At 36.8% G+C, this 15,622-nt stretch overlaps 1 protein-coding gene across 1 annotated transcript in view; it reads left to right on the top strand.

The window, feature by feature from the left end:
• Positions 1–15,622, top strand: part of LOC125676486 (uncharacterized) — a 148,853-nt gene that overhangs the window by 126,139 nt on the left and 7,092 nt on the right. The window contains exons 40-53 of the mRNA XM_056157773.1: positions 2,771–2,941; positions 3,779–3,872; positions 4,708–4,790; positions 5,898–6,059; positions 6,344–6,437; positions 6,584–6,757; positions 6,982–7,064; positions 7,371–7,479; positions 7,786–7,868; positions 10,866–10,968; positions 11,120–11,208; positions 11,388–11,534; positions 14,907–15,060; positions 15,309–15,429. Coding sequence (XP_056013748.1) covers positions 2,771–2,941; positions 3,779–3,872; positions 4,708–4,790; positions 5,898–6,059; positions 6,344–6,437; positions 6,584–6,757; positions 6,982–7,064; positions 7,371–7,479; positions 7,786–7,868; positions 10,866–10,968; positions 11,120–11,208; positions 11,388–11,534; positions 14,907–15,060; positions 15,309–15,429 — 1,667 coding nt within the window. The remainder of the gene's footprint in view (positions 1–2,770; positions 2,942–3,778; positions 3,873–4,707; positions 4,791–5,897; positions 6,060–6,343; positions 6,438–6,583; positions 6,758–6,981; positions 7,065–7,370; positions 7,480–7,785; positions 7,869–10,865; positions 10,969–11,119; positions 11,209–11,387; positions 11,535–14,906; positions 15,061–15,308; positions 15,430–15,622) is intronic.

Here is a 15,622-nt window from a genome sequence, read left to right on the forward strand (position 1 = left end):
AATGACAAGAAATTTGCCTGCATTACTCTTCTTATTGGGGACCTAATGACAAGTTTTGAATTACTCAAAGATACTCTTTCAGTTAGGACAGACCTCACTATTGGTCATCAGCAGTCACATGACATTTTTTAACCTTTGTTTCTTTGTTTAATTATGAGTAGGTCCACCCCCTGTATTGTGACAGGGAAGCCTATGGTAGGGGTAATTAATGGTTGTAAAAACAAGATGGGGGGTTGAGGTGCCCATGAACAGGACTAAGTGTCAAGAAGTGTTTTGATAGACTATACAAGGTGTGGATCTGGTATGCAAATTAATTACTCTCAAAACACCAAGGGCTTGAGTTGATACCTTGTATGCCATGAGTGCCTTTCCTGCTGGGTGTAAGAATTTGATGATATACCAAGATCAAAGGGGGTTAGGACTTTAGGGTATTCCCTTATCACAATAAAATGGATACTACAAATCAGTTTTTTTTTAAAATGTGGATTTCCTAAAAACATATTTGTATAATGCATAAAAGGAAATTATGTCATGGTAAAATGAAATATGTTATTTATTTTACTGTGTAAATTATAAAATTGAGTTTATATCTTATGTTGCAATTATTTCAGCAAAAATATTAGTGATTATCAATAAGGCATGATATGTGGATATTACAAAATGAACTTAAAAAATTAACCACACCAACCAAATATGATGAGGGAAGGATTATTTATTGAAAAATGGGGGGATAAGATGAAAAGGCTTTTATTTTTTGCTTTTCTGCAATTTTAATGGATACTTTGACTTGAGTATTGTTGATACACATAACAAACATAAAAGTTCGTGTCTTTAACATACAAACTACAAAAGGGAAGATAATGTAAGATAATATGCCAATGAAGTCCTACAGATTCTTTTAGTATATCCACATTTTTTTTCTACCATTCATAATAGATAAATGAAGTTTGATAATGTTGCAAAATTTTGAAATGATTATTAATTTTGGATTTAAAATGTTTGAATTAAAAGATTTTACATTTCAGAATTATATGAGAATAATTACGTTTCTAGTTTTGAAACTTCAATGTGTTAATCCTCCTTTTGCATCACTGAACATGAATTTCTTACTTGCATGCAAATGAATGATGTCAATGGGCAGGGACTATAGAAATTAACATAGAATGATTGATATGTTGATTTTATATTTCTATTTTTATTTCAAAATAAGCAATTCTGTCCAGTTAGGGCTTCATGAAAATTATGCTGGAATAAATCATTACTCTTCATGCCCTCATGCATTTCCAAAAATGAAGTTTATTTTTTAATATTTATATTTTACTTTTATTTCTGTCAGAATATTCCCACCTAGGTTTCAGTCATTCTGTATTTAGCAAGATGCATGTATAGGTTGTTCACATTCATAAGGAAATGACTATCATTTCAGCTGGTAAAGATATCCAAGGTAAAAACAGAGAAATTCGCATTTATTTTAATGAAGGAATGAATTTAAATTTTCATTACCTTATATGATATAAAGTAAGTTGGGGCAGTTTATCAAAAATAGCGTAAACTGTCCCAACTTACTTTATATTGTATAATATGTGGAAAAATTAATTTCATACTAAATAAAAAGTTAATTTTATATGATGCAGACCAATATTGGTGTAGTAACAAAATGGAAACTGTATAGTCTAACATATTGTGATGTTGTTCCTAGAACCTCAAGACTACACAGCGACTACGATAGAAAAAATGTTGATTGTATTGTATTGTTTATTGACCAAGAACCATACAGTTCATAGGTATAAAGTATATACAACAACTTATACAATGAAATAGTAACAAAACATAATATATCATACTGATGTACATAAGACAGGATTGATACTGAGGATAATCTTAAATACTGTTTTCTACAATGATTATAAAAAGGACATACTAATATAAAATGATATTCATCTTCAATACTCTCTGAACATAATTTACATTTTCTTTGGTTTTTTGGAATATTGCTAAATCTACCTTGTTCAATTTCTAATCTATGTGAGGATAATCGGTATTTACTAATATTTTGAATATACATACTTGGAACAGATTTTGTAGGATACAATTGTAATTTCAAATTGTAAAGTCAAATGAAGTAATCAAATTGTGTGTTACATGTAAAATTAAATTCTTGAATCATGATGTCACTCTTGTTTACATTTGATTGTAAAGGAGGAGCATTTTTTGTTTCAAAACAAAGCAAACAACAATACGTACACAAGTGGGAAATTTGTCAAAATCTGAGTTGTCATGCCGATAAAAATATCACCCCAAAAACCCTAATCTTGTCCTTAAATGAACCTTAATTATCTCACCCTTTTGCAATCATGGTTATTAGAAATAATTGGTTGTGTATGAAAACAAAACTTGGGAAAGAGTGATTGAAAATCCACCCCCAAAAAATGTATTGATCAGGTAATAAGAAAATGTATTGATCAGGTAATAAAAAAATGTATTGATCAGGTAATAAGAAAATGATTGATGAAAATAATGATGGTGATAAGAACGATTTTTTTGAAAAATCTTAACATAGAAAATGAAATGTGCTGTTGTTAAACTAGATAAAGTAATATTATTTCAAAGGTCATATTGTGTGCTTGTAACTTAATAAATGAAATTGCTGAAAGAATGTGCAATCGCTAAAAAATACATTATTTTGTCATTTTTCTTTCACACTTTATCTTGCATTCTGTGTTTGCTACTTCAATTTGACCCGTGGAACTATTGTATTCTGTAATTTTAGGCGGGGAACGTCCAATGCCTGAAGAAAACTTGTTCCGAACTGTGTTCCCACCCTGCCTCTACGGATGGCTGCTGTCCTATCTGTCGGAACTGCCGGTACGAGGGTGTCGTACAGAAATACGGCAGTGTCTTCACATCCAGGAACGATCCTTGTCAGCAATGTCAATGTCGGGTAAGGCATATATAATGTATTCTGTCAGTGCTGAGTAAAACATATATATATAGTATATTCTGTCAGTGCTGAGTAAAACATATATAGTCTATTCTGTCAATGCTGAGTAAAACATATATAGTCTATTCTATAATGAAATAGTTATAGATTAAGCCTCAGACAACAGCTGTTTTGTTTGATTCTCAAACAGATCTGTTGCCTTCAGCCTGTGGCTTTGGGCGACAGGATCCATTCTTGGGTCATACGAAACAGCTGTTGTCCAAGGACCCTGTCAATAATTGTGTACTGTCAGTGCTTAGTAAGGAATAATACAGTCAATGCTGGATAAGGCAAATATAGTCTGGGCTCATATAACCAATGGTATAGGAGGAACCAAATTTTCTTATGCAAAATTCGCTGTTGTATCTTTTACCAAGGAATGGGTATAGCATTATATAGAATAACTGAGTGGTCACTTTGGGACGTAATACGAAACCATACAGGGTGTGATATGGTCCGTATTTGGGCAAAGCAGAGTGAAGTCCCAATGCAGATTTCTTTTGTACACCCGGGATGATTCTATATTGAAAATAAATACATAAGCTGCACAGTTTTTTATGTCACTTGTGCATGACATCATAGTTGTCAGACTAATATACCCCCTGCACGGAGACAGCGTATTGAAAATTTGGCGTGTCATGTGATTCGTGACATCATAATTGTCAAACTCATACTTATCTTGTACGGAGACGGTGTATTGAAAATTTTAGGGTGTCGTCTGATTTGTTTTTATCTGATCGTATATCTACAAATTTGTCTGAAGCAGGATAGTGTGTAATGTAAAACTTTCTATTTCAGGATGGAAATGTGAACTGCTTGACGAAAACTTGTAACCCTGTAAACTGTCCTCGACCTGTGACCCGACCTGGGGAATGTTGTCCTGAATGTCCTGGTAAGTCGAGGATAGTGGTGTTGTCCTGGTAAGTCGAGGAAAGTGGTGTTGTCCTGAATGTCCTGGTAAATCGAGGACAGTGATATTGTCTTGATGGTCTTGGACCCAGTTGTACGAAAGTTAGATTTAACTCTGACTAATAGTTAACTTGTTATTAACTCTTACATTTATATAGTGTTAACTAGACATTAAATGTCAGTTAAACTTAAATAACTGAGTCCTGGAGATACAGCTCAGTGTCAGTTGATACGTTAGCTTAATGTGTGGACTAGAGAGGGAGCTACATTTGCAGACATATATAAGATTCATTTATGGTATCACAATGCTGTATCGATTGTTCATTTCTGGATCCCCCCCCCCCCCCCTTTCTTGTATTGGAGTTCATTCCAAGTATCAATTTGCATTTGCCAGTATTTGATTTTGGTAAAAAAAATTCCAAAGACAGTTATATGCATATTGATCAGATGAGTTTGTGTAATGTACTTTAAATTGTGTTAATGCTTGGATCCAAAGGATTGGACTTGAGATCTGACCTAGATTTCACTGGAAATTTATATATAAAAAAAAGATGAGTTGAAACTTGGATTTTACTCATATTTTGACTGCTCAAATAAAAGAAAGCTCAAACTTAAGTTTGAAATTTTTTTGAGAAATCCAAGTCGGGACCCTATCTGGTATTTGAGAAAAATACAGTCGTAGCTATTTTAGTATTTATTTATTTTTTAAGTAATTGGTATTTTAGCTATTTTGAAGATTTTATTTTCAGAGTGAGTCCCCTTTAGAGGAGAAGTTTGGATGTGTACATAGTGTTGATTGTCTTTTGCTTCTGTTACAGTATGTAATTTTCTGGGCCGTGTTTATGATGATGGACAGAGGTTTACCCACCCTCAGGAACGGTGTAAAACCTGCACGTGTTTTGTGAGTCATTAACCAAGGCTTTATTTTCTTCTTACTAGTCACTTTTAATGATGATTTTTTTCAGCTCTGTGTAATTAAAAATAATGAATTATTGAATAGGTAATTAATCTGTCTTTGTATCTGCTCTGTGACTTCTCGGAACTAAAGATATGTTCAGGGGAGTATATAGGAATCACTCTGTCTGTCCGTCCGTCCGTCTGTCTGTCTGTGCAGATTCGTGTCTGGGTCATAACTTCTTTGTTCTTTGACTTAGGCATATCATATTTGGCACACAGGTGGATCACCATGAGACGATGTGTTAAGTACCTTCATGACCTCTATATGACCTTGATTTCAAGGTCAAAATTAAAGGTTTTTTGCAATGGATTCGTGTCCGGGCCATAACTTCTTTGTTCTTTGACATAGTCATACCATATTTGACACATGAGTGTATCACCATGAGACGATGTGTCATGTAACTTCATGACCTCCATATGACCTTGACCTCAAGGTCAAAATTAAAGGTTTGTACAATGGATTCGTGTCAGGGCCATGACTTCTTTGTTCTTTGACATAAGCATACCATATTTGACACATGAGTGTATCACCATGAGACGATGTGTCGGGTACCTTCATGACCTCTATATGACCTTGAACTTTGACCTCAAGGTCAAAATTGATTATAGGGTTTTGACATAGTCATACCATAAGACATGGGTGTATCACCATGAGACTATGTGTCATGTACATTCATGACCTCTTTATGACCTTGACCTTTGATTTCAAGGTCAAAATTATAGGTTTCTGCCATGGATTTGTGTTCGGACCATATCTTCCATTTTCTTCTACAAAGGCATACCATATTTTTACACTCAGGAAAGAGGTAATTTATACCTATTAACAACACCCTTTGGGAGATTGGGGTAAGCGGGGGGTATTCTTAGTGAGAATTGCTCACAGTACCTCTTGTTCCATCTGAAAAGTATTCAATTCATTTATAATTCCTCCCATCAAAACTTTGATTCCTATTTATTTTGTATAGAACATTAGATTATTTAACATTTTCTTTTCATTAGACTGTACTCAAACTTTGACACTAACTTTTTGCTCCTCCTGTACTTTCCTTAGGGAGATAAGGTTGAGTGTGTGAGACCACCTTGTGACACACCCTGTACTTATCCCACTCAAGGTGCATGCTGCCCCTCGTGTGACAATTGTGAATTTGAGGGGAAAATTCAACAAAATGGTGCAACATTCAAGCCTGATGCCTGTCGCACCTGCACCTGCACTGTAAGTTTTATGTGTCCTAAATCTACCATGACACTCGAGGAACCACACTGGGACAATCCAAACACAAATTTGAAAGCATGACAGTTTACACAAAATTCACAGATTGTGTTTCCCTCTGACAAGATGTGTTTCTCCCTCTCAGTTTCAAGTTAGAAAGCACAAGTATATCTGAAAGTCAAGAACAATTTCAAGATTTTATAATTTCAAATTATGTTCTGCATATAAGATTGTAGACATCAAAATACCATAACTATTTGATTACAACATTTTCCCAATCTTTATAGGATGGAAATGTGAAGTGTATCACCCAGAGTTGTCCCCCTTTGGCATGCATTCAGCAGGAAGTCCCTGAGGGTGAATGTTGTCCCAGATGTAAAAGTAAGGGTGATGGTGATGAAACAAGTAGTTCTTAGACGTGAAGACATGCCAAATTTGAGTTTGTTGATCACAATTAAAGAAAATTTGGTGTGAAATCCAGTAAAAGAAAACACCTCATCTTCCTTACATGTACTGTGTTCATTTAGGTTGTTCCTTCAATGGCCGACAGTACGTGGATGGGTCCGAGTTTCCTCTGGAGACTGACCCGTGTATGACCTGCCTGTGTCACAATACAGTGATGACCTGTGAACAGAAGAAGTGCTTCTCGGTCTGTGATAACCCAGTCACTGTACCTGGCCAGTGTTGTCCTGTCTGTCCAAGTATGTCATGTCAAAAAATAGACTAAGAGTAAAACCTGCAATATATTTGAACAAATACTGTAAAATCAATTTTACTTTCCAAAAATTAAAGAACATGTAACTTGTATATACAAGTTTTGATTCCTAAGAAACATTTTTTGATGAAGAGGGTTAGTTCCCATTGACTGCTACATGGCAGTAAATACTTGTATACATGTTCATTGTAATGCATGCTGTACTTGCAGCTTGTAACTACCAAGGGAGAGATTATCGGGATGGGGAGACCTTTAACCCCCTCGGCGACCCCTGTGATGTCTGTACCTGCTCTGTAAGTTATTAGATATGTAACTTACTCTCTGCTCTGTACGTATTTAGTATGCAGAAATGTGTTTGTTTGTATAAATACTTTGATTTATGTATTTTATTTACATCTGTTAGGGAAGCGTGTACCTCCATTGTAATATGTTACACCGATTTATCTGTGATAATTTTTTTCAAATTGTCCAACCTTTAGTTTCTAAAATCATATTATATACGAATATTGATATATTTATGTAATTTAATGGAGGAATAAGATGAATTGAATTTTGTCGGAATTTGATATACATGTATTTGTACTATTCCATTCTTACAGGGAGGAAGGTTGAGTTGCCACCATCAAGTCTGTCCACGAACGGCCAACTGTCCAGCCAATCGGATCATCTCCCCTCAACCAGGGGAGTGCTGCCCAACCTGCATTGGATGTGAGTTGTGAGTTTGGAGTTGGGAAATATTTCATAACTCCAAAAGCTAACTCTGCTTTGTTTAAGCAAAGTGGCAAAGGCTAACTAAGCTGTAGAAAATTTTAGCAACAAAATGGGTTCGATCTAAGTGATGAATTTTTTTTTTTTGAAAATAAATCCCATACAATAATACACATGATACATTTGCACTGTTGTATGACTTGACATTCCTAGATTCGATAGTGAGAGGACGTAGTTTCTTCAGCTACAAGTGCACAAGACTTGATGGTATGGTTGCCTGTAAAGTTTCCATGTATCTTTTTGTAGTGGGACACAACTGTACAAGAACAGACATCAGAAACATCATACGCCCTAGACCCAGTGATTCGTGTTTCAAGTGTGAATGCAGGGTAAGTTACAGTGTGTTGCTGATGATGATGAAGTGTGAATGTGGGGTAAGTTACAGTGTGTTGCTGATGATGATGAAGTGTGAATGCAGGGTAAGTTACAGTGTGTTGCTGATGATGATGAAGTGTGAATGCAGGGTAAGTTACAGTGTGTTGCTGATGATGATCAAGTGTGGATGCAGGTTAAGTTACAGTGTGTTGCTGATGATGATGAAGTGTGAATGCAGGGTAAGTTACAGTGTCATGTGTGTTGCTGATGATGATGAAGTGTGAATGCAGGGTAAGTTACAGTGTGTTGCTAATGATGATGAAGTGTGAATGCAGGGTAAGTTACAGTGTGTTGATGATGATGATGATGAAGTGTGGATGCAGGGTAAGTTACAGTGTGTTGCTGATGATGATGAAGTGTGAATGCAGGGTAAGTAACAGTGTCATGTGTGTTGCTGATGATGATGAAGTGTGAATGCAGGGTAAGTTACAGTGTGTTGCTAATGATGATGAAGTGTGGATGCAGGGTAAGTTACAGTGTGTTGCTGATGATGATCAAGTGTGAATGCAGGGTAAGTTACAGTGTGTTGCTGATGATGATGAAGTGTGAATGCAGGGTAAGTTACAGTGTGTTGCTGATGATGATGAAGTGTGAATGTGGGGTAAGTTACAGTGTGTTGCTGATGATGATGAAGTGTGAATGCAGGGTAAGTTACAGTGTGTTGCTGATGATGATCAAGTGTGGATGCAGGTTAAGTTACAGTGTGTTGCTGATGATGATGAAGTGTGAATGCAGGGTAAGTTACAGTGTCATGTGTGTTGCTGATGATGATGAAGTGTGAATGCAGGGTAAGTTACAGTGTGTTGCTAATGATGATGAAGTGTGAATGCAGGGTAAGTTACAGTGTGTTGATGATGATGATGATGAAGTGTGGATGCAGGGTAAGTTACAGTGTGTTGCTGATGATGATGAAGTGTGAATGCAGGGTAAGTTACAGTGTGTTGCTGATGATGATGAAGTGTGAATGCAGGGTAAGTTACAGTGTCATGTGTGTTGCTGATGATGATGAAGTGTGAATGCAGGGTAAGTTACAGTGTGTTGCTAATGATGATGAAGTGTGGATGCAGGGTAAGTTACAGTGTGTTGCTGATGATGATCAAGTGTGGATGCAGGTTAAGTTACAGTGTGTTGCTGATGATGATGAAGTGTGAATGCAGGGTAAGTTACAGTGTCATGTGTGTTGCTGATGATGATGAAGTGTGAATGCAGGGTAAGTTACAGTGTGTTGCTAATGATGATGAAGTGTGAATGCAGGGTAAGTTACAGTGTGTTGATGATGATGATGATGAAGTGTGGATGCAGGTTAAGTTACAGTGTGTTGCTGATGATGATGAAGTGTGAATGCGGGATAAGTTACAGTGTGTTGCTGATGATGATCAAGTGTGAATGCAGGGTAAGTTACAGTGTGTTGCTGATGATGATCAAGTGTGAATGCAGGGTAAGTTACAGTGTCATGTGTGTTGCTGATGATGATGAAGTGTGAATGCAGGGTAAGTTACAGTGTGTTGCTAATGATGATGAAGTGTGAATGCAGGGTAAGTTACAGTGTGTTGATGATGATGATGATGAAGTGTGGATGCAGGGTAAGTTACAGTGTGTTGCTGATGATGATGAAGTGTGAATGCAGGGTAAGTTACAGTGTGTTGCTGATGATGATGAAGTGTGAATGCAGGGTAAGTTACAGTGTCATGTGTGTTGCTGATGATGATGAAGTGTGAATGCAGGGTAAGTTACAGTGTGTTGCTAATGATGATGAAGTGTGGATGCAGGGTAAGTTACAGTGTGTTGCTGATGATGATCAAGTGTGGATGCAGGTTAAGTTACAGTGTGTTGCTGATGATGATGAAGTGTGAATGCAGGGTAAGTTACAGTGTCATGTGTGTTGCTGATGATGATGAAGTGTGAATGCAGGGTAAGTTACAGTGTGTTGCTAATGATGATGAAGTGTGAATGCAGGGTAAGTTACAGTGTGTTGATGATGATGATGATGAAGTGTGGATGCAGGGTAAGTTACAGTGTGTTGCTGATGATGATGAAGTGTGAATGCAGGGTAAGTAACAGTGTCATGTGTGTTGCTGATGATGATGAAGTGTGAATGCAGGGTAAGTTACAGTGTGTTGCTAATGATGATGAAGTGTGGATGCAGGGTAAGTTACAGTGTGTTGATGATGATGATGATGAAGTGTGGATGCAGGGTAAGTTACAGTGTGTTGCTGATGATGATGAAGTGTGAATGCAGGGTAAGTTACAGTGTCATGTGTGTTGCTGATGATGATGAAGTGTGAATGCAGGGTAAGTTACAGTGTGTTGCTAATGATGATGAAGTGTGGATGCAGGGTAAGTTACAGTGTGTTGCTGATGATGATCAAGTGTGAATGCAGGGTAAGTTACAGTGTGTTGCTGATGATGATGAAGTGTGAATGCAGGGTAAGTTACAGTGTGTTGCTGATGATGATGAAGTGTGAATGCGGGGTAAGTTACAGTGTGTTGCTGATGATGATGAAGTGTGAATGCGGGGTAAGTTACAGTGTGTTGCTGATGATGATCAAGTGTGAATGCAGGTTAAGTTACAGTGTGTTGCTGATGATGATGAAGTGTGAATGCGGGATAAGTTACAGTGTGTTGCTGATGATGATCAAGTGTGAATGCAGGGTAAGTTACAGTGTGTTGCTGATGATGATGAAGTGTGAATGCGGGATAAGTTACAGTGTGTTGCTGATGATGATCAAGTGTGAATGCAGGGTAAGTTACAGTGTGTTGCTAATGATGATAAAGTTCACTTTTTTCACCAACAGTCAATTGTGGAAGATTTTGAATGAAAGTTACAACAGTATCAATTCAGAAATTGATTTCATTGAGTAAAAAACCTCAGTTATACATATATAGACGTACATGTAGTTATTTGTATTTTGAAACTTATAAACTGATTTGCACCTGTGGGTAAATTTTAGGCAGAGAAGAACTGGATGTGTACATATGATCCATGTCCACTGGTCAGTTGTCCCCCATCAGTCCAGATCAAACCTCCTGGCCAGTGCTGTCCAACTTGCCCAGGTAAGGTCATGACCTTTGCAGCAAGTTGTAGCATTTTGATAAGCTTCATAGTGAAGCTCATGATCATGTTGATATATTGTCAGTTCTTCATGAACTCATTTGATTGGTTACCTTAAAGTGAAAGTAAATTTCAAGACATTTCTATATTTAGCCTGCCATGACCTTGAAGTGGACAGATGGTACCAAGAGGGAACTTCGTGGAGTGGGGACAGTGATCCCTGTGTCCATTGTGAATGTCTGGTAAGTCTCTACACAGACACTAATTGTAGGTACTGCTTCCTCTGAAGGCTTCAATCACTGCATTTCCAGTGAGTGTTGCACAACCATTATCGAACATGTAGAGCAGTTGATATTTATATTTTTGATTGGTAGGAGGGTGATGTGCTATGTCATGTGATATTTATATTTTTGATTGGTAGGAAGGTGATGTGCTATGTCACGTGATTGGATGCCCTGCTGTGGTGTGTAATCGTCTACAGCGATTCGTCAAACCAAAAGGAAAATGTTGTGCTGTATGTGAGGACATCCCGTCCATTTCATGCCAATATCAGGGCTCTGTGTACCAGGTAGGGGATCACATTCTGCAGATATTAGTGGACAGTATACAGATATTAGTGGACTGTGTACAGATATTAGTGGACAGTATACAGATATTAGTGGACTGTGTACAGATATTAGTGGACAGTATACATATATTAGTGGACAGTATACATATATTAGTGGACTGTGTACAGATATTAGTGGACTGTGTACAGATATTAGTGGACAGTATACAGATATTAGTGGACAGTATACAGATATCAGTGGACAGTATACAGATATTAGTGGACTGTGTACAGATATCAGTGGACAGTATACAGATATTAGTGGACTGTGTACAGATATTAGTGGACTGTGTACAGATATCAGTGGACAGTATACAGATATTAGTGGACAGTATACAGATATCAGTGGACAGTATACAGATATTAGTGGACTGTGTACAGATATCAGTGGACAGTATACAGATATTAGTGGACTGTGTACAGATATTAGTGGACAGTATACAGATATTAGTGGACTGTGTACAGATATCAGTGGACAGTATACAGATATTAGTGGACTGTGTACAGATATTAGTGGACAGTATACAGATATTAGTGGACAGTATACAGATATTAGTGGACAGTGTACAGATATTAGTGGACAGTGTACATATATTAGTGGACTGTATACAGATATTAGTGGACAGTGTACATATATTAGTGGACTGTGTACAGATATCAGTGGACAGTATACAGATATTAGTGGACTGTGTACAGATATTAGTGGACAGTATACAGATATTAGTGGACTGTGTACAGATATTAGTGGACAGTATACAGATATTAGTGGACAGTATACAGATATTAGTGGACAGTATACAGCATGGATCCTAACAAACTACTGTAAACATGTATGAGCTTAATACTTTGTGTGTTATATAGTCTAGAGATGTCAGCAAGTACCCGGTTAAGCAGCTACTCGTTATCGCAATTCACCTTTGAATTAGAACGCTTTGACCGATATAGTATTGCATTGAGTGACGACACAATTGAATCTGTAATACAATTGCGAAATGCAACAGAAACTCTCATTGGTCCATATGTATAAGTCCGCCCAAATTCCCTTATACGGGAGTAGTCCGCATTTGAAAACATGACGGCCAGATGCTAGATGGAAAAAAAACTTCAAAGGAAGAAAGAGAAAAAGTTGTATTCTTGTGTTGTTGTCTCATAAATTTACTATAAAAAATTCCTAACATATTTTCCTACTATACTTGTGTCCAAACATACCTTCAAATATTTATTAAAGCCCCAATACGACCCAAAAACTCGATCACAGCTTTTGATGATTTCGTTCGTAGACGTAGCCATGTTAGGTAGCCAGTCAATTTGAATCCCGGTTCATTTCCATATTGGCTCAATAGCGTCTAGATGTGTACTAATACCCCACAAATATTTTAGCTAAATTGTTTAAATAATATACCACCCCAGTCCTATTAAATGATAATTATTCAAAAAGCTGAACTCACAGCAGTGCGGCTTTCATTAGTCATGAGCGGCCGTGCCGGCCGATCTCCATCTAATGGGCTTATGTAGCATTTTCGTTCATCTAGAGCTTATTTTACCTAATTACAAAAACTGGTACAAAAATGTTTTAATTTCTATTAATTATTCGTGTTGATAATAAATGAAGAGCGAATACATAACTTACAACCAATTTTATGAATAGATACCAATAGCACGAGTTCGAATTGACCGGCTACCTAACATGGCTACATCAACAAACGAAATCATTTGAAGCTGCGAGTTTTCGGGTGGTGTGTGGCTTTAATGAATATTTGAAGGTATGTTTGGATGCAAGTATATAGTAGGAAAATATGTTAAGATTTTTTTATATTGAGTTTATGAGACAGCAACACAAGAATACACCGATTTCAGGCCTCAACCGTCCGCAGCTTTTTGTGACCCGTAAATTGAAGGTATTTATAAGAGGTGGATTTTTTCAGAGAGCTATGTACAGTTCTCCAGCTACACTGAATTCGCTCGAGAAAGTGGGCGGGCTGTAATCGGCCAATGAAAACTCTTGTTGTATTACATCAAACATGTCATTCAAATTGTTCAATCGTCTCATTCAATTGTGTCGTCACACAACGCAATACTATATCGGGTAAAGCGTTCTAATTCAAAGGTGAATTGTGATAAAAATAGCAATTTTATATTTAATTGCAAAGATTGTCTATCGTGTACCATACAAACAATATTTATTTAGATAGATTTATCACCTCCATAAAAAAGTAAAGTACATGTAGGTAGTAAGCAGTGGGGAAATGGTGCAGGACAGTTGAATCGCTATACAGACCTTTCTGTTCAATGTTTGATTCACTATGTGTAATTATACTCCATGCAACGTCAGTCCCTTTTTTTGTCAGTGCAACTCCTATAAAACTGTTCAACAGAATTCTGTGAAACTTTGTATTTAACAAGGACACACTGTAGATGTGCATATTTCAGGAAATTCTGGAAATCATTCAGGAAATTCTGATTCCATCATTTTTCTGCTAGTTATGCCCTTTTAAACTTAGAATTTCAATCCTGTCTGTCCTGTTCTTGTCAGCGCAACTCCTCTGACACCGCTCAACAGAATTTTGTGAAACTTTGTAGTTAATAAGGACACACTGTGCAGATGTGTATATTCCCAGAAAATTCTGATTCAGTAATTTTTCTGGGAGTTATGCCCCTATTGAACTTAGAATTTTGAGTCCATCTGTCCTGTTCTTGCAGTAATGCATAACATTACCATTCATTATGTGAGGCATTGTCAAGCAGTGTGAGGTATGTGAGCTTGCTCATTATTGCTTTCTTTCATTCAGTTCAATTTGGTTCAAATATACTTTATTTCAAGCATTCAAAATGGACGATTGCAGCTTGCTTGGATCTTTCAGACACAAATTTTCATCCTACTATCACAGAAATTTTGTGTCGGATGGTTGTTTAATTCATTGGAAAGCCTCGCGTCATTCATACGGTCAACTTAGTTAAAATATGCTTTTTACCCATAAAATCTGTTATTCTGTCAACAGCTAGCATTAACCAACATTGAGATTATCTAACGCCACAAATTATTTATCTGCTATTAGAAGATAATCAAATTGAGACTCAAGTGTCACTATTCACATAGAATGGTGAAGATGCTGTTTCGTTTTCAAAATGTGGTGGTATTAATTGAATAATTGACTACTTGATTGGAAAGATGGCAGAGTGAATGATTAATTTCATTTATTTTGACATCTTTACTAGATTAAAAAATGCAGGTTTTGCTTTGTTTTTTAAAAAAATTTTTTTTTACAGCATTGAAAGCTATAGTTATTTAATTAATCTTAACATTTAATGTAATTGTGTTGATGTTTGCCACAGGCCGGTGAGAGATGGCGGGTGGATGATTGTACAGAGTGTCGGTGTCTGGGCGGTGACGTGGAATGTCTGACACAGAAGTGTCCTCCCTTGGACTGTAACCCCAGCGATGTTGCCTCGGCAACGCCAGGATCGTGCTGTCCTGTCTGTATCACAAGTAAGATACTATTACATTTAGAGTAAATGATTTTGTGTATGAAAATTAGAAGATGAAGAATATTTGTGAAAAAAACATCCCATGATTTGCCGGCTTATCTGTTTTCTAACTACATTTATCACACAGCATTAAAAGGTGAAATACACATGATGTAGGCACATGCTCAACTACTCTACAGCTATTGTGCTGAGTAAAAATTTGTGTTATTTAAGATAAAGAAAAGCTGATGCTATATGTTATTTCCCCAGAGCCGGGAACATGTTTGGTTTTTGGAGATCCCCACTACTACACTTTTGATGGCTCTACTATCCACTTCCAAGGTTTCTGTAAATACACCATGACAACAGATTGTGTCAATGATGACTTCACGTGAGTATGCAGACTCCACTAGCAGCTATTGTTAACCTGGGGTAGAGATGGCCCTAATGAATCTTCTTTTAGTAAGATGTTGTGAAAGGAAGGCAGTTATTTTATGGACATCTAATAATTTCAAGTCAACCTTGTAGGAGGTGTGCAGGAAACTGTTTTATGTGATACTGACAATTTGAAGTTGTTTATTCAC

This window comes from Ostrea edulis, chromosome 3 (genome assembly GCF_947568905.1).
Source record: "Ostrea edulis chromosome 3, xbOstEdul1.1, whole genome shotgun sequence".
In the NCBI taxonomy this organism is placed as follows: Eukaryota; Metazoa; Mollusca; class Bivalvia; order Ostreida; family Ostreidae; genus Ostrea; species Ostrea edulis.